The sequence below is a fragment of the Cucurbita pepo genome, chromosome 8 (genome assembly GCF_057944985.1).
Source record: "Cucurbita pepo subsp. pepo isolate OVF chromosome 8, ASM5794498v1, whole genome shotgun sequence".
Lineage (NCBI taxonomy): Eukaryota > Viridiplantae > Streptophyta > Magnoliopsida > Cucurbitales > Cucurbitaceae > Cucurbita > Cucurbita pepo.
This window is the reverse complement of record NC_141805.1, coordinates 8724630-8744308: the sequence shown is the minus strand read 5'-3', so window position 1 is coordinate 8744308 and position 19679 is coordinate 8724630. Positions and strand designations below refer to the sequence as shown.

At 37.4% G+C, this 19679-nt stretch overlaps 1 protein-coding gene across 11 annotated transcripts; it reads right to left on the bottom strand.

The window, feature by feature from the left end:
* Window positions 1-66: 66 nt before the first annotated feature.
* Window positions 67-18209, bottom strand: G2484-1 (protein). 11 transcript variants are annotated; one of them, XR_015422094.1, is made up of 17 exons: window positions 11848-13625; window positions 11106-11630; window positions 9200-9301; window positions 6850-7229; window positions 6242-6714; window positions 5889-5941; window positions 5702-5809; window positions 3866-5631; window positions 3554-3662; window positions 3111-3291; window positions 2345-2412; window positions 2130-2242; window positions 1570-2047; window positions 1181-1500; window positions 870-966; window positions 496-781; window positions 67-414 (listed from the first exon to the last, which is right to left on the bottom strand). XR_015422094.1 is itself a non-coding variant. In XM_087125960.1 (17 exons), the coding sequence occupies exons 2-17, from the start codon at window positions 13613-13615 to the stop codon at window positions 768-770; spliced, it is 6555 nt and encodes a 2184-aa protein (XP_086982086.1). In that variant the 5' UTR covers window positions 13616-13628; window positions 17816-18209; the 3' UTR covers window positions 67-767. The 11 variants fall into 11 exon arrangements, 10 of the variants coding, with proteins under 10 accessions (XP_086982086.1, XP_086982085.1, XP_086982087.1 ...); XM_087125960.1 differs by adding an exon at window positions 17816-18209 and having other exon boundaries at window positions 67-781; window positions 11848-13628; XM_087125959.1 differs by adding an exon at window positions 17816-18209 and having other exon boundaries at window positions 67-781.
* Window positions 18210-19679: the final 1470 nt, after the last annotated feature.

Below are 19679 nucleotides of genomic sequence, written 5' to 3'. Positions count from 1 at the left end.
AAGGTCTGCCCATGTAGAACCAAAAAAATTCTGTGGTTCAGAGAGTATGAGTATAGTTTTCTCAGGTTTCAGAACAACAGCCACATTCAAATGCCATTACCAACGCTACCCGCAGTCACAGCACTATTTTATGAAGCCAAACCAACATTTACATTTTCAATACATCTGGAGTGGGGAAGAAAATACATAATATAAGCAAAAACAAAAAAAGAAAAGAAAAGAAAAGAAAGGAAAAGATTCCTACTGATCTATGGAAAACTTTACTGTTCTATATATTGTTCAGTGAACAAATTATGGGCAGTACCTGAACCTTCTGACCACCTTCTGCTAGTGTACTGGGAAAACAGTAACAATCTAAAAGCACCAAGTCTGTATTTAACTCCGCGGGAACGAAGCGGAGTCGATGCTTTGATTCTGAAATCACACAAGACTAATGTGATATTATTATAGATCAAGGGGGTGGTGGAAGAGGACATGAATGGATAGCCAAACTACCTTTTGAATTCCAAGACCAACCTACAAGGAGAGTTTCAATATACATCCTGTTATGGTAGAGGAGCTTTGAGAGAGCACAAATGTGAGGTAACTTCAATAAATATGAACAACTAAAGCTAAACTTGCAGGAGTATAACTAAGGAAGCAAGAGTTTCCTTTCCTACATTTATCTATATATTAAATACAACAATATAAAACTACTGTTAAAGTCACATTAATTATCGGCAGAGGACATTTCCTGGGCCTAGAACCAAGTTCGCTAGAGACCCCCCTTAGATTTTATTCCCTGCCACAATCAAGAAATACATTTTCATCATGATGTAACGTAAATTTGAGGCAAAATTCTGAAGTGAATTTGGCACATCAGTTCTTACCTCTAGATGCATTCCTGCTCTGGCTTCTTTGACCTTTATCGTGTGAAATAAAAGGAATTTTTGAAATTGTCAATGAGCTTTGCAGTCCCTCTAATAACTGCAAACACCGAGATTCAGAATGCACACGCACGTTACAAAACATATATGAGGGTACACCGTACGTAAAATACAAAATGAATAAATGAAACAAGTGAAAAAAATAAAACAGAAAGAGAGAGAGAGAGAGAGACTCCTTTCAACGTTAGGCTCAAGGGAAAACAGAATGCACAGGCACAAACTTATTGATTAAGGTTCTTGTATCAAAGACTTACTCTTGAGGTCGGCTGAATTCGGCGGTTGGATCTACGTGGCTCAATAACATTAGAATTTGGTTTGTTAGAATCCCCAATGAAAACCTTCTCTTCCTCGATTTTTGCCAATTTCGCAGCTGCAGGAGCAAGTTTTCCTTTATTTGCTCGTTCAGGCTTCGAGTGAAATGAGGATGCTTTCTTGGGAGCATGTGCTGGAGGAAATAAGACCGAGCCCTCTGGTGCTTCTTCAATGCTACAAAAAGAAGGAACATCCATTTGGTCGTTCTTCCCTGAAGCACCCTCATTCTGGCTTCCAGGATCCTTGGTGATAACTGCTTCCTCTGTTGCCGAAGGATAAACATCAGCAGAAACATTTGCCAAAAGGGCTTTATTCTGTGAATTAGTCTTACCTGACAAACTTGGCTGCTTTCCGGACTTGACACCCATGGGCTTGGCGTCATTTGCATGTTTTTCCTTCGTTTCATATTTTGAAGTTCTTTTTGATCCTTTGGAGGTAGATCCTTGCGGCATCAAATTCTTGGCCAACTTAGCGGAATCATTTGCTTCAGTAGTTCGAGCACCCGCATCATAATGTTTGCTCACTTCCATAAATTTTCTCTTTTTTCCAGGCCTGGGAACACCAATAACCACTCTTGATGTCCCCTTTTGCATACCAGTCCGACCAGTTTTTAATGGATTAGACTTGTTCTCAGTTTGAGTATGTCTACCAACATTAAATATTTTTTCATTTGCTGCTAGCGAAGGCAAACTTGAGTCCGCTGGCTTCACTGATTCTACATCCTCCACAATCGTAGGCATTTTATCCTTCCTTTTAACCTCTGCAGCTGGACTGCCCAACTTCATGCGCTTTTCCTGAGGCATAACAGTCTGAATGCAATTGCAACTCAGCATATTTCGACAGATTAAAAATTTAGAATCAGGGTCAAACAATCATAAGTAAGGTAAGAACCTCATGAGAATAGTCATTTACATATGAGCCGGATAACTCAAGCCATTCCCCATCTTTCCATATGAGAGTAGGCCGGAGATTCCAAACTTTGATAGTGGACGTTTCACCTCGAGCTGCAAGAACCAAATGATGGTTAATTTACAAGAAAAAAGAAAAAGAGAGAGCACAATCTTCATAGAAAAAGGTCAATTAAACTCTGAATCATAGTGACATGCCTGGAAAGCAGACAGTATATGTCGTTTCATCTTTTGCGTCCTTCTCAGCAACCACTCCTTCATGCCAGCTGGAAAAATATAAACAAACAGCAGATTACAGATTGAACATGGGGTGATATAAATGGTACCCACGCACAAAATCTATATCTTTTAACAGTGTAGCTGTTGAAACTACTCAAAGCAGCTAGCCCTTATAACAGCGTAATTTTGTAATTACTTAGTCTCTAACCTATTTAGAGACGCAAGCCTCATTTGTATTAGACGTGACAAGATAACAAAAAATTACTTGCATGATGGCTCTTAACCAATCCTTATGCATAAGGACTTGAAAAATCAAGTATCCACAGGAATGTAAGGTTCTCCCTATGTTTTGGGACGGTCAGTGCTCTTATGATAAACTCCCAAATTAGAAACTCAGATAAAAGAGGTAAGTACTGGAATCTCGTAGTTCTATACTCTCTCTATGAATGTGATGAAATCATTTTCATAATTACTTGCTTTCAAGCTTTTGGAGTTTATCCAGAAAGTATTGTGCAGTCATCATTAAAGATACTGTTCTTTGAAATGACATTTGCACTATCTTAAGGAAACTTGGCTCCAAGAATATGAGGGGTTTTCCAAAGATAAGATAGGTATGTCGGGGATCTGTATGATTCTCAGTGACTTTGGACAGGAGTGTATCCACCCCCTTCTCACCGTATACTATGTTGCGTAATTAAAACTATTTGCAATAAAGAAATGAGGAAGCACAGAGAGAAAACAACACCTATTCTGCATCCAAGCATCAACTTTGTCTCCAACTGACCAGATGTAGTCCCCTGCAACTGCTCGGCGTCTCTTCCTCGTTCCTTCACTTGGCAAGCTAGTCATAGGACGAGAAATTCGTATCCTTGGTGCCATACCCCCTTGACCATCAAGAGCAACCCACTCCTTTAGTTGACCTGACCCTGTACAAATCAAGAAAGTGAACAGTCAGCAAAGAGAAGTCAAGAACTGTACATGTTTCTAAACCTCAATATACTCTCAGTTTCTTAAGAGCCCAATATACTCTCATGAACTTGTCAAAATAATTTATGGACAAGAAAATGATAAAATAGTTTTAACTACATCTTCTCTTGCAAGCAAGAATCAAATAATGTGCCTTGGTCAATCTCAAATTACAAAATCATAAGATCATCAGCTTACATTTGATGCTTCGCTAGTCATTACCTTGTTCAGGTTGAAGTTCAGTGTAGGACACATAAGCTTTCCCTTCCTTCACACTCAGCACATTGGCTGTGAACCAAGAAGCTTTTAATCCATTTCCATCCTTAAAAACCTAATTCATAACCAATCTAGTTAGTACAAAATCAAGAGTCAGAAAACATCAATAAATGATTAGTAAATACAGGTGCATACTTCTTAGCATTTAAATTCCACATTGGAACTTCTACTCATAGCTTCAGCAAACTCAAAAGAAGAAGAAAGAATAAATATCAACAATGATGAGACTTTAAAAAATTAAATATAACAATCTCATACCTCGACATGGGAACCTTCCTTGATGCTACTTTGTCTTAAATCCTTGGGCTTTTCACACTCGTTCTGGGAGGATCTTTCTCCAACCTCAGATTCTGGAACAACACCAATGGTTTTTGTCAGGCCAGAAGCATTTTGGTCCTTGTCCCCTCTCAGATCATTTTCACGAGGTGGTACAGAACTTGGGATACCTTCGACCAATCTGGGATGATTCTCAACAGAACCCATAGATATGTCTCCAGGAATAAGTGAAGTGACATTGACACTTGCCTGAATTTCATTCTTACCTGACAGTCCCTCTCTAGGATGCTTAATTGCTGAATTGGAATATCCTCCATTAACATCATCAGATCTCATAACCATCTCAGATGAAACTTGAGGGACTTTCCAATAACCCTCTGGACCAGCTTCTACTAACTTGCCCAAGGGAAGAGGATCGCTCATGGCAACTAACTTTCCAGCTTGTGACACCGCAGCTGCTGCCAGCTCGGCAGCTTTGACAATGGCATCCACATTTTCAGCATGCTTAGAAGCAGCTGATGCAGCTTCAACCCTCTTTCTAGCTGCCTCCCTAGCAGCAACAATAATAGAACTGGAACTATTTCCTCCATCTTCACCCCTCAAGATGGACGCTGGAGTGGCCTTCCCTACACCAACAGCACTTCCATGAACAGGAACTTCATTGCTGTGACAAGAAACTTCATGGCTAGATGAAGTCAACGCCTGATCAGCCATCAATTTTGCTTGACGTGCAGCATTTAATGCCACATTGGCAGCAGCAGCTGCAGCCTTTGCGACGGAAGCAGCTGCTGCTATTGCAACAGCTGCAGAAGCTAGTTTAGCTTCAACAGCTGATACTAATTCTGAATTTTTCTGTCTGTCCAATTGACTCCACAATTCTGCACTGTGTTTAACAGCTTCAGATGCAAACAGTGCAGCATCCTCAGCCACTTGCTTAGCCTCCGCAACCTTGCCAAGTGTTTCCTCCGAAAACATAGTTTTCCCTCTCAAATCTTGACCGGCGTTCTTTGGGTGAGTAGGTGGACACAATGAAGATGCAGATAAAATCAAATTCTCAGAAGGTGCCTTAAGGTAGACAGATGGAGATGTTGCAAGAGTAGAAATTGTAGTTGTAACCACAGCTGAAACTGGTTTTAAATGTGGTTGAACCTGCATAGTTATAAGGCCCGGATCCTCAGAAACTGTAATCTTCTTTCTTTTTCTCGTTTTTGATTCAGTCAAATTTTGCCCGGTGGTTACTGACACCTTTTTTAACTCGAGCAGGGGGGAGGCCCCAGTTAATGCATTACAAGTAGTTCCACCGTGAACCATTGAACCAGAGGGCTTCACGGTGGAGGATTGTGGCATAGATGATTCCTTCAATGGCGTTAAGAGAACTGGCTCAGTATTTGGCAAACCAGAAAACTGTGCACCAGAGTCAGGTGTCGATGTCTGAGTAGCAACCCAGGTACTATGGAATGGGGTCTGAGAAAACCATGACAGATTATGACCAATGAAGTTCCTGACAGGAGGAGTCTGATACGGATGCAATGGAGAAAGTGCTTGCTGATAGTCTATGACTGGACTTCGAGGCATAATACTAGGTTGCAAAGTACTTGAAGGTGTGGAAATATTCCAGAGTGGTGAGGAAAGAGGGATAATAGGATTTAACACCGTTGAAGTATTCTTACTGCTAACTCGACTGACTGGAGGAGATACAGCTTTACTTTGTAGTGTACTTTGTTTATTTCCTTTCTCAGTACTCCTACCTACAGAGCAAAATTTTAAATTCAGAGAGACAAATAAGCCTAGAAAAGTATAAAATGCCTCACAAAGTACCGGATTGTGATTGCAAAGGTGTCTCTGGGTTAATAGGCTGAGTTTTTTTTCCATGAAGCCTGTCCACACACATACGCCAGGCATTCTCCCAAAGGTTTGTTCTACCATCTGAATTTAAGAATCACATAAATAAAGAAAAACCGACATCCATATAGTGAACCAAATCAATGATAGGGGAAAATTTTACCATGTCCTCCAAATGCAGCCAGCATGTATGCCTCATCTGGTGCTGTACCTTGACTGCAGCAACGATTAAATCCATAAAAATTACATAGTAGAAAGAAGCTCAATTAAACGAACTGTATGAGAAATTTTCTGTGTTTATTTAAAAGGATGAAGTGCCTTTTTTTCTGTCTGCCTCTTTTTTTAATAGGACAAGACTTCAATCTCTTAAAACGTTTTTCAACAGTAACGAATGGTGAACAATTACAATGGCTTTCAGTTCTGACACGAACTTCTCTAAAACATATACAGGAAACTGAGAGAAAATTATAATTTTATTGGGTTGTTTTAAGTAAGAAAAATAAATTAAGAACTCACATCAAAGCTCCATAAACAAAAATCTGAGCGCGCAATTGAACTTGCTGCAAGTCTGTGAAAGGCTGTAGAAACATTTGAGATGGGGAAGCAGAATTCTTCAAAGAATTGTTCAAGTCTGGAATGCTGGAAGCTGAAGCACCAATAAAGACAAATGGTTTAGCACCACTGGACTCCACATGCCCATGATGTTGTATCTCATTAGACTGTGCAAGCTGGAAAATTCCAGGATTGTGCATGGGCGTACTTTTAGATTGCTCTAGTTTCTCTGATTTCTTCATGTGACTGCCCTTTGCAGATGACTCTTTCCCTGATCCTTTGGCAGAAGCACGCCTATTTTTACGCTCAGAAGTGCCCTTGGAACGACCACGTGCAACTTTTACCTCAGACACCTGAGGGCTCCCATGCGAAATTTCCTGAGCATTCTTGACGTCCAATTTGGATAGGCCAGAAGATGATTGAGGTCCCGCCACAACCTTCGATAAAAATAATCCACAATGTGAAAACAGAAATGTGAACAGAAAAAATGTATATATTATCCTGTGAACAAAAAGTTGTTATGAAGGGGGAAAAGATCTAATGGCATCCATGACATGAAGGAAAAGAATCACCAAAGAAGCATTGGCTGCTGGTGCAACTGCAATATCAGAATAATTTTTTGGCAGATCTACCGATGAACTGGACACAAAGGTAAGAACTGTCTCACTTTCGGAGGCACCGTTTCCTTTGGGCAACTGGGAACCAGACGATGCATTGCCAACCACCGTACCATTGGCCTCTGGAGCTTCAACATTCTTACTTAATGGCCCATTATTTGACTCCTTTTCATCTGGATCACAAGAAGCCACAGTAGTTTTGACAACATCAGGTAAATTAGGATGTTTATCAGTATCAGTACAATTATCACTCTCCATCACAGTCGTCTGTTCATGAGGTTGAGGAAAAGTAGCTGAACATAATGAACCTTCCTTTAAGCCAGCAGCATCTGCAACCGAGTAGTGAGAGAAAATTCAAGTTTAAAGAAATTTGGAAATTATATACAAGTTTTAACGGCATTTCCAGTACCACAGCACAAAAACAAGAACATATCATTCAATTTTACTTCATCTAGAGGAAAGACTAAATGCCCTTATTTCTTTTCCTACATTTGCTCAGAATGTAGCCTGCCGCATGCAAATTCTTTTCCATGCAAAACGAAATTCATGTCAACAGAGCATTTACCAGAAGCAATCAACAATCTGTACAAAATGATAAAAGCGATGAACAGAATAAGCAGAGTAGAAGGTTCAATACTGAATTCCGATCCAAGTCTAGTTACATATTAAAATGCACGGATAAGAAAACAAGAGATGCTGACTATTGGTTTGGTTGTATTTGTTTTCTTTTGGAGGCTCCATCATTAAAAGAAAAGGTGAAAGGAATCACTATGATAACACTACTAAATGGAAATATTTAAAAAAAATGAAAAAAGAACAAAACATCTAATAACTCTAGCAAGTCTTTTATGCTATTCTAGTGCTTTTATGATTAAATCTCCCTAAATCTTTGGTTATAATTGAATATATATTTGAAGAGCTTTGATTGTTCCATCTAAGTAATTGAAAGCTAAGAAAAAACAACATTATGCTAATTTGGTGTTACAGTATCCATGGAAATAGTTTACCAGTAAACTTGTAGGTTGAAACATTTCTAGGAGCAAAGTGTACTTGATGTAGTACGAGGAAAAATAACTCATTAATTGATTTCACGCTTTTGTTACATTCAACCCAAAACAACTAATGAAAAGCTGTCACTCTAGCACCTCAAATTCATTTGGAGGATTATAAGGATGGAGTAGCTGTATTTTGATGAGAGAAGAAGATTGGGGGGCTTGATTTTGAGAGGAAAATGAGGAGAAATAGCAGAAAGTCATTCCCAAGGAGATAAGTAGCCAGGAAAAAGGGGCAGCATTGCAACTTGTGTTCTGACTACTCAGTGGAATCCAGATTCATGAAGACATTGACAAGCAAGATGATCACCCTGGAAGTAGAAAGCTAGACGCGATCGAAAATGTGAAAGCCAAGATGCAAGACAAGGAAGGCATCCCACCTGACCAACAGCAATTAATCTTCATGGGTATAAGCCAATTGAAGATGGCAGAACTCAAGCATATTACAACATCCAAAAGGAATCAACTTTGCATTTGGTGCATCAACTGCGCGGTGGGATCAGATTTTGTGAAGACGTCGAAGGGGACGGCGATCACATTAGAGGTTGAAAGCTTGGACACAATCGACAATGTGAAACTGAAGATTCAAGACAAAGAAGGAATACCTCCCGATCAACAGAGACTAATCTTTGCTGGAAACAATTGGAGGATGGTTGGACTTTGGTTGATTACAACATTCAAAAGGAGCCCACCCTCAACCCGTGCGGAGGCTTTTAGGTGGTTCAAATGATTTTAGGTGATCAAAAGGGTTTAATAAAAAAAAATTAAAAAAAAAAATTAAAAAAAAAAATCTTAACAAGTAAAAGGCATTAAAAAAGAAAAAATTTATCTCTTCTTGAACAATCACTTGGAAAGATAAATTATCCAAAAAAAAAATGACTGACTGAAAAATCTTCAAGATATGTAGTAAAATAATTTTTTTTAAATAAGTAGAAACACTTCTCAATGGAGTACAATCAAACATATTTAAAGCACTTTCTAAAAAATTTAAGATATAAAAACAAATTTATTAAAAGTATTTTAAGAAGCACTTAAACTAGAAGGTATGTCAAACACACCCTTCATCGGCTGAAGGTCTATAATGCTAAAGGAGTTTCACAAAACCAACCACGAGAAGAAGCTGCTAGCTGAAACAGAAAATTTACCACAAAACTAAAAGATTTAAACTTCAAGAACCAATAAAATCAAATAATTTATCATAACATATTGTTTCAAATGCATTTATCTAGAAGTTAGATAATTTGGTTACTCACTGTCGGTGTTCACTGCAATAGCTTTCTGACAATTTTTTCCCACAGATTCCGATAAAACTTTAGTATTTTCCTGATCTTCCTGATAAGTATCAAATGTTTCTCCTGGCAATGGAGTTAAAGATGAGTAGTCATGTAGCAAAAAAATTCTAAGAAATCATTTAACAACTTGGTCGTTAAAAACATGGAAAAGATACACTGAAATAATTGTGCAAGTTAAGTGATCAAAACCAACAATGTTTAAAAAAAAAAAAAAATGTCATGGTTTGAAGGACTCTAAACAGAAGAAAAATCAGAAAACAACTGGCAATATAACACATTTTCATATTTTTTTCAATCGCATTAGTAATTAGCAGTGTTCTACAAGAGAATTGAAACCATCGGTGTGCAGGCAAGAGAATCATTGGAATGTAATTATCTATCAGATCCTTTCTCGAAGGTCCCAAAGTAACACTATGACGATGGGAATAGGTCAGACCATGTAAATCAAGGGGGATTGACAAATGATACATGGAGCCAGTAAAGTCGATAACACATGTTGGCAGCTCCAAAGTGCAATGCGCACACATTGGGGGATGGAGGGTGACCAACCCTTGCCGACTGATTAAGCCCTTGTATCCTTTACAATGTTGGGCCTTGTATAGAGGAACCTCAAGAGAGATGGAAATCGGGAACTTGCGAACACACCATCAATGAAAGGTAACTGAGGCCACCCAACAAGGGAACGAAGCTCAAGAGATACACATAGTCGTGATGGGGCGTCGGTGTTTCAGCCGTCCACAAACTCATGCACACCACCTAGACGCCAGATGCCGTGAGGAGAAAGACCACCACACAACAAACATGTGTCGTGGGGCAAGCAACATGCACAGTAAGTGCATTCAACGTGTCATGCTTATCCAAGGCATGTTGCCTGTGGCCGTGTGTCGGATTCTCCGATCATGCTTGTCCAAGACGTTTTGTCCATGGTCGCATGCCTGTTCCAAACTCCCTTAACTTTCTTTCATGTATAGTTAGGTCTTTAATATTCATGTTGTGTCAATACGAGGGTGTATGACCGTTTACCAAAATCGTGTCTACACTAGCCAAAATGTACTATAGAAGGATATGACTAGTTGTCAATTCTTTCTACCTGAGTTAGATACTATCAAAGTTGTGGTCATTGCTTATTCGCTTTTAGCCTATAACATGGCTTTCTTTCAAATTGTTTTTTAACGCATTTCTTTACTCATGTTTTCTAAAACATTTCTCTCAAACGTGACCTGAGACTTGTGTCAAGATTGTCCACAAAATCCAACCTTCACACGGCTGACTTATTTGCTAGGTTAGAACAAGTGCTTCACAATCGCTCTCCCGCTGCCACAAGAGTGCGATTGTGACACAACACACGATGCACTATGCAAAGGCACATGATAACATTTTGTGTACACGTCTCTCTTATCTTTGATTTTTTATATTGTGGCAATTGGTATCTAAAATTCAGATTCTGGGTACCATCTACAAAGAAAAACAAGATAGGGAAAACTAGCCAAAATAAAGCTGTAGAATGCAATACAGCACCATAGGAATCCGTCTAGGGTTTCAGACCAGAGTCCACAAGTCTTAACACATAGGGAACTCTGCTAAACACTAGGAAAAGTGATAGTCCTTAAAGAAAAATAAACCTAACTCGACTAGGACACTTGTTAACTATTACTTATTAGACTGAAGTTAAGTATATTCCAGTTACAAGTTAATCAATATTAGATTTTCAAGAAATTACTTCTACTTAAAGAAATCTAGAAGACTTTGCTAGAAAAAAAAGTAAAGAATATTAAATTCACTTCAGTTAGTAATAAAGAAAACTAATAATTTAATTTCACAGACACTTAAAACCTTTAAACTAACTCGCAAATCCAAAGAGACGCACCTGACTTTTTAACACCACTATCACATGCTTTTGCAGTTGTCTTCACAAAAGCTGGATCAATGTCCATTTCCTGTCCGCAGTCCTGGATAAGATTATTGGCAACGTCTACTTGAGGAATAGGTTGGCTCTCTGTGTTGCAGCCATCTGTATTCAAATTCTTTGAAATAGATTGATCAACACTTTCATCTAATCCCTGGCCAGCAGTAACACAAGCAGATTTGTCAGCTTGAGAAAGAGGATGAAACTCCGCCACAGGTTGAGAAGTATCCAACAGAGAACTTCCTTCAGCAGGAAGTATCACAACACTTTCTTCTTTTCTATCTGGTTGAGTAAACTCCACTACATTAGGTTGCAATAGATACTCTTTGTCATCAGCATCTTTTCTGTCTGTCAAAGCTTCAACTAAGGGTAAGGAGTCGCCCTGTAATATGCCACATGGTCTCACATTGGCATCCTCTAAGCCAGAAACTGATATAGCACATACTGCCTCAGATGTGTGGTCAGAGGTAGAAACTGACACTGCAACTATAGGAAGGAGAAAAAAAAAAAAAGTAAATGGCTCAAATATGCTGCATATATAACTTTTTTTTTTTTAATAAGAAACAATTTCATTCATGTATGAAATTTACCAAAAATGGAAAAACTCTCTAAATGAGTTACAATAAACTTCTCCATGAACAAAAGTGAAGTATAGCTATCTGACATCAAACATGCACAAAAATTACGTATGAAGATCACATACCTGATTCCTCACCAGCATTAACACTGGACTCCAATTTTGTATCTATCGTCTCACTTTCGACACCACTCTGTTGAAAAGACGGGGATACAATTCTCTTATCTGTGACAGGAGACTCAGTAGTCTTGTCATTCACACTAATAGAATCAGAAGATAACCGCCTTTCTTCCATGTCACTGACAGAAGCATGTTCAGCATGGCTATCAACTGGCTGGCACGGTTTATTTTCCTCGCATAAGTGTGTTGATTCAGCCCCCGTGGTAGGAAAGTTGTCTGAGGGAAGAGTGCACTCACAAACATCTCTAGAACTAACAATAACTTGTGTTTCCTTTGAAAAATTATCAGGAATATCTCTGATATGACCACTGATGCTTTTGTCGACCTTAGAGGAATTACTTTCATCTATGGCAGATGCAGAAGACTCAGACTTACTATTCTGTATCTCGATGTCCAAGGGAAAACATTGCTGCTCTTCAATAAGTATTTCCTGTGTATTAGCCATCTGCCCAACTGAATGAACTTTAGGCCCTTGAAAGGCACAAACTTCAGCATCAATGTTTTCCCCCTCACCTGCACAAGCCTCCGTTCTAGCATCGCCTTCAACAACTGTAGGTAATACCTCATGCATGTTTTCTTCGGACGGATTCCCGATCTCCAAATTGTTACACAAGACCTTATCATCAAGATTGTTAGTTTCAGCAGGAACTCCAGATGTAAACTCTCCACTACCTGAATGGAACTCACAATCTCCCTTCAAGGTCATACTTGCATGGGACTGAAAATTCGCAGTAGTAGAATCCACAATCAATCTTTCTACTGCAACTGTAGGTGATAAAAGAGGGTGGTCTTCTTTACTAAAATCATGTGAATCTTGTTCAATATTTTCAATATGTGTACTAACAGGATTCTTGCATAAATCTTTTATTTGCTGTTCAATATTCTGATTGCTCAACTTTCCACTGCCTGCTTGCGTGAAAGTAACCAAATTATTTATATGCTTTCCTGAAGCGGTAAAATCATCTTGCCCTTTATCTTCCAATGATATGGCAGCAAAAGTACCAGGCGTACTTGGACATGTTAGCTTACTGTTTTCTTCAATAACTGGACTTCCCTCACTTGCTGGAATGTCATCAAGTTCATGGGAAACACCGGGATCATCCTCATCCAAACTTCCATCAACAGTTTGAATCCCTTGAAATTCAGTAGGGTCGTCCATTTGAGGCTGTTGTTGCTCCCCTCTTATGTCCTCATTAACATGCAATTCCTCAAGACTGATATCTGGTAGTAGCGTAGGCTGTACATCGCCTACTTCAGAAAAACTACTACCGTCATCTTTTAAAGTAGGGTCCATTGGGTTTGTTAGGTAGTCCAATTTCTCACAAGCATTTGACTTCCCAGTAACCGTTGGTGCGAGATTGATATCTTCCTGCCCAACAGATTTCAATAACATTTCAACAGATTCAGAGGAAGTGGCCTCCGACCAAACATTTTTCCGTCTCAATATAGAACAAGATTCTGCTGCACAAGAACTAATCCCTATCCCACTACTTCCACGAGAATAATCTTCAATCCACTGATTATCTTCGTTAGTCTCAATACCCAAGAACACCTCAGCTTCAACCAAACTATCAAATCTTACATGCCCCTGAAGGGGGTCGTCAAAATCAAACTTTGGGAGAGCATATTGCCGAAGAACAGGAGGAAATTTGGCACTTCCTTCACCAGCTAAATGAAGATTCTGGCTTTGAAAGTCATTGTCATCATAATCCATGGGTTTATCTCTGCTTTAGAAATGATTGGGAAAAACAATGGTTAGAAAAGGTAGTTATGATACGAATATTTATATCCACATTTAGAATAAATTCGTCTTAAGAAATTGGGAACTTTCAAAATCCTTATACTGCTCTTAAAAATCTTCAAACCAAGTAAAATACAGGGATCATGCAACGTATATTATATTAGAAGTCATTCATCTTGTGTTTGGACTTGTTTAACCATCACAGAAATGAAATGTCTTTTTTTATATATATAAGAAACTGAACAAACATTCAAAACACCAAGGCACCCAAAAAACAGCCTAAAGGACAAAGGGAGACAAGGCTTCCCTTCCCAAAAGAAGGACCTACCTAAAGCACTCCACTCAGTTCATAGTGTAAAAGGAAAAATTACAGGAAGAATTGTGTAAGGCACTCGAACTGTAAGCCGTGAACTGTACAAGATCACAAAAAGGATCAAAAGAGATTGACTTATCTGTAAAAACTCTAGCATTACTTTCTTTCCAAGTCAGCCAAAGGATTGCCTTTGAGACACTTGCCCAAAGCACCTTAGCTTTATCTTTCAGCCAACAACTGGACAGAGCTTCAACCAATATCCCTCTAGCGTATTTGGAATATTCAAAAAAATCTACTCAAAAGAATCCCACACCTTTTTCACAAACTTGCAACGAAGAGATGAAGTTTTATTGTAACTATGATTCATATGACAAAGTTTTATTCTAACCATGATTCATTCCTAATCAGTTTAACCTAACTCGATTTTCCTCTTCACAGGTAATTCTTTTTTCTTCAACTTCAACTCCCCCTCGGTCTTTTCCTTCTAAACTCAGAATCCTCCAGGTATAGATATTCCATCCTTTAAAGCTAAGTTTTACCCAAGTAACATTATCCTCCTTTCCATGAAATTTTCCTTCCTTCATTCCTTCCTAATTTTTTCCCCCTCCACCACCATTTTTAATTAAATTTCCTTTCATGATTCGTACAAAAGATTTCTACTCTTGCTGCCAAGACCAGAAACATTTCCACCCAAATTTTGCCATTCCAGCACCAAATTTTCCACCTTTCACCAGCATTTTTAATCAAACTTCCTTTCACGATTTGTACAAAAGATGGCTTCTCTAACCCCTTAAATCAGAAACAATTCTACCCAAATGCTGCCATTCCAACACTTCCTACTCGTCCAATTTCCTCTTGAAATCTCCCAACAGCTCCCAAAACGCACTCCACCCACCCTTGTTAACCTTGCTATAACCATAGTACATCTTTGACACCTTCATTAGAAAGAGAAGAGATTTCCATAAATCATATAAATTGATTTGATATTCTTTCCATACAAACATAAATTTCTTTCTTAAATATTTACCGATCTAAGAATAATGAAGAAAGATCCATCCATATTTGTTCCAACCATAGAATGTGCTCCCATTACACTCTAATATGAAACAAAGCTCTGTTTTTTCTGCTCAGCAAACTTCATCAAGAAACCTGGCGAGACATTGACTACCCAAATGAAGAAAGATCTGTTTTCACCCTTGCAACTATTATAATCAATGAAAACTCACAAGATTGAGTTTTCTTTACAGCAAGAAGAAAAGGTAGAAAAGAGAGACAACAAATAGAACACACCTAATGAAGGAAGACTTGTTTTCCACATAGCTACTACTGTAATCCATAAAAACTCGCAAGAGTAAATTTAATTGACACCAAGAAAGATGAAAGAAATGAGAGATGGTGAGAGAGAGACTGAGAGAATAGAATAGATCAAGCACCTCTGATCACCAACGTTTGTTATAAAAATAACTATACAAATTCTTTTTTTTTATATATATATATATAACCAAACTTTGATTGAGAAAACAAAAGGACACAAGGACATACAGGAAGAGAGCCCACAAGAAAGGAAGCAAACTACCTCCAATCCTGTAAAATAAAACCTAATGTAAAATTACAAAAAGGCTTCACCGCAGAAGCTCGCAAGAAATATAGAACCAAAAGACAAAACCTCACTCAAAAATCTCTCAAACTCTCTAACAATTCTATTGTTCCTCTCACTCCAAACCTCACCAATTCTAGACTAGTAAGCAAAATCACGCCACCAAAGAATATGATCAAGATCCTCAACGGCCCTCCTACAAAGGATACAGCACAATGAGCCATCAAGTTGGGCACTCTCTTCAACACCATAAGGTGCTAATTTGTCCATGGAGGACCTTCCAAATAAAAAACTTAAACCTTCCTTGCGATTTTCACCTTTCACAACAAGGGAAAGATGGAACCACCTAGGGCAGAAAGACTAACTAGACAAGGAAAAATGGATTTATACAAAAGCCCTTTAAAGGAATAGGATTCCAATTATGAGTATCCCTTCTACGAGAAATACAATAAAACTTCCAACTTCCAAAGCAAAGAAAGAAGGTCGTCGAACAATTCACACAGAAACCCCAATAAAGGCGAAGGAAGAAGACATGGGCTGAGACAAATCAGCAACCACTGAATGATTTTTTAAACTTCTAATAATTTCATAATTTTACAAACTCATGAAATTGCTAGAAGTTCGAAAAATTCAGCACACCTTCATCATAAAGTTTATTTTTACAATAATTGACAATTATGTAAAAATAGCTTGGATATCATCTATTAAACTACATAGATTGACGAGTTGAATGATTACTGTTAACATAAGAGGAATTAGAATAAAAAATACTTTTAAACATTTTTTATACATTGAAATTTGAAGGAACATTGTAAGTTGGGAGAGGATAAGAAAAGATATATTAACCACATTACTTTGAAGCACGCGGATTTCTTTTTTCTTTTTTCTTTTTTCTTTTTTCTTTTTCTTTTTTTCTGTTTGCATGGTATTTTAAACCTCATGACCAAACATGACCATGAAATTATGAACCAACTGCAAGTGAACAAAATCTTGCTTCCTCTTGCTTTCTTTATATCGAAAACATATGTATGAATCAAAAACCAAAGAAGCCTTAATTACCAACAAAAAAGAGAGGAAGAAGAAAATGACAAACACATAGGATTTAGGCCTAGGTATGGTCAATAACTTTTCAACATAGCTCACCACCAAGCCTCTTCAAAACATAATTCGTCATGTATTTAACCGGTGCAAGCTGATTTATGCTGGCTTTGGTGGTTCTTTTGCAGTAACATATACAACTTGTTTAAAGTGGACTATGCAGCGTGCAAAACTAGCATGCACAGGAGGAAAAAGGATAAAAGTACTGCTGTGGATTAAAATATGACAAGTGCGAGAAGCCCATGAGACTTGTGGACATCGTCGTTTAAATATATCCATGTTCTATATGCAGGCAACAACACGTCAATTTCAAATATCAATTCATGATGAAATGAGATTGTAAGTCCTTTCAATTAAATCTTGCCCCTCCTTGCATACCATTTAGTACCATTGTGTTATTTATCAATACAAAGAATGTTAAAAATAGGAGTTCGCCAAAGCAGAATGTACATAGATATAAAGTTTTTTATTCAACTTGTTCTTCAGATATATAAAATTCCACTAATGTACAGTAGCTGTGTTGATTTATCTTTCTCGTTGGTTGGAATATCGTTCAAGTAGACTAGCACAAATTTTCCATACAAAAAGGCTGTACATTTTTCTACTTCTAATTCTGTTCAGAGAGGTTTCTACCCTTCCTTGATCCATGAGACCTTGTAAGAAGTAGGAAGACTAGGCGTCTACATTTCCAATTATTATTTACACAGCTCAAATCTCCAGCAATAGAATCTACAAAAACTAGTAGGTACCCATTCTAGAAACTAGTTCATCGATGCAACACATGGGACGAGGTTACCCTACTAAGTACACATACTATTGGCCATATACTCTCAGAGAACGGTTTCTGACTGGAATAATTAGTATGAGAAACTCTCCTAAATCCCCATACTCACATAGCTGCGAGACACGAATCCAACATTCCACGACATTGGCATTTGGCATGTATCAAAAACCACACCAAAGTGCTAAAAATTAATGAAAACTGATCTCGGGACAACTTTAAAGAAAATCCTCAATAACTTTATTCATAAATCCAGCCTTACAGCTCATCGTTTCAAAGCAGACTAAGAGGCACACTCGCCCTAAATAATCGCAACCAAAAAAAACACATGTAATCAACAAGCCAAAATAATTTTTTGAAAAAAAAAAAGGAAATGAACAGTACCAGAAGAAGTAAGTCTAGAGACGCTACCTCCCTCCATCCGGTGATGAAAACCAACCCGTTTGATCTCAGCTATTCACTTGTCTTACAGTCATCTACTGCTTCAAACAAAAACCCTACGCTTGAGTCGGTCTCGACCGCAGCAACCAACCTAGTACAAGCAGTCGCAGCACTAACTCCTCAAACGAAAATAGAAAAAGAAAACCCAAACGGCATTCAGCGAGAAATCCAATAGGCTGATAAGAGAAAAGACAAAGAGCTTTGGGTTCTCCGATTATGGAAATTAGGGTTCCGGCAAATCGACGGTGAGATATGATGTCAGAAGAGTGAGATGAAGACGAACAACAACAGAAAGAGAGAGAGAGAGAGATAAAGAGAAGCAAGAGAGCATTCGTACCCTTTTTTTTCTTTATTTATTTATTGTATTTATTTATTTATTTATTGTATTTATTTATTTATTTATTTATTTTTTGTGGTAAAATTGTAATTATAAATTTGTGTTTCGGTATAATAGCTGCAATCGAGCTCGGCTTTCTTTTCGTTGAAGTAAAATAATAATAATTAAAATTAAAAGTGTGCGCCAAAGAGAACACGACACGTGGTATCTTGCGTTCATGAGGAATATACATTTTTCGAGCCAAGTACAGTTGTCTGAAATTTGTTTAAAAAAATAACTAACTTTTTAGTTTTAAATTCTAATTCAATTCTTGAGAAAAGTAAATAAAATATATATTTTTTTATTTGTAAAATAATATTTAAAAAAAATGCAGTAATATATTAAATTTTTATGTAAACTCATGTATGTTATATTTGTAAAAAAATATTTGAAAAAATGCAGTAATACGCTAAATTTCTATGTAAAGTCATGTATGTTGTCTTTGTAAATAAAATATTTAAAAAAATGTTGTAATATAATCGTTTATGCTAAATTTATTTGTAATTCTAGTTTAAATTTATGTTTAGAATTATTATTTGAATTTCAAACCAACTTTTTATCTGAAATATTTGATTAATAAGGTAATATTGATCTTTCTATAATGACTTGTTTTTTTAAGAGATTTAAGCTACTGACTATCACTTACTAATATAAGATATATGAAAATATATGTAAATTTAAATCGATAAAGACGTGTGTGCATTTAAAAGAATCTTAGTAAAACATCAGTCAAAATTACTGAAAATAACAAATGTAAAACAACTATCTAATCTGACGTCTATAATCTTATAGCTCATGCACACATTTGCCCGATCATTCTGTCTAACCTTCATTTGAAATATGAGTTGAAGTATCGTGGATGAGTATGAAAATACTTAGTAAGTAGTTTACCGGTAGTTTTTAATTCTTTGTTAAGTCTTATGACATTGGTTCGTTCGTTCATTTGATGTCTTAGACATATTTAGGAATTCGTTCCTAAGTTGGAGGACTATAAGTTTACTTAGTCACTTACGCTCAACATAGGGTCATGGAGTGGAAACCGTGAGTTCTCTTTCTTTGGTCGTAATTGATTGGTTGGGTCTTATGATTCATTCTTACGGCTATAAGAGTTCTTGTTTAGGTGTTCTAGTATTCCCCCTCTCGTATTCCAATTTATAGTTCTTATCATACCATTATGAACACTATTTTCAGATTTTTTTAAAAGGATTCAATTGTCTGTTGGATGAAAAGAAAAGTCCCACATCGGTTAATTTAGGAAATGATCATGGGTTTATAATCAAGAAATACAATTCCCCAAAGCAGAGCAACGAGAGCTTATGCTCAAAGTGGACAATATCATACCATTGTGGAGAATCGTGTTCATCTAACACGGTATCAGAGTCATGCCCTAAACTTAGCCATGTCAATAGAACAAATGACTCCAAAAGGAGG

Excerpts from the sequence above, each read along its gene's own strand:
- G2484-1 (XM_087125960.1), bottom strand. The coding sequence starts at position 13,615 with ATGGATTATGATGACAATGACTTTCAAAGCCAGAATCTTCATTTAGCT. Across the intron at positions 7,230-9,199 it reads TATTGCAGTGAACACCGACA|TTGCAGATGCTGCTGGCTTA; the intron begins GTGAGTAACCAA and ends CTCACTACTCGG. Across the intron at positions 2,048-2,129 it reads TAAATGACTATTCTCATGAG|ACTGTTATGCCTCAGGAAAA; the intron begins GTTCTTACCTTA and ends AATTGCATTCAG.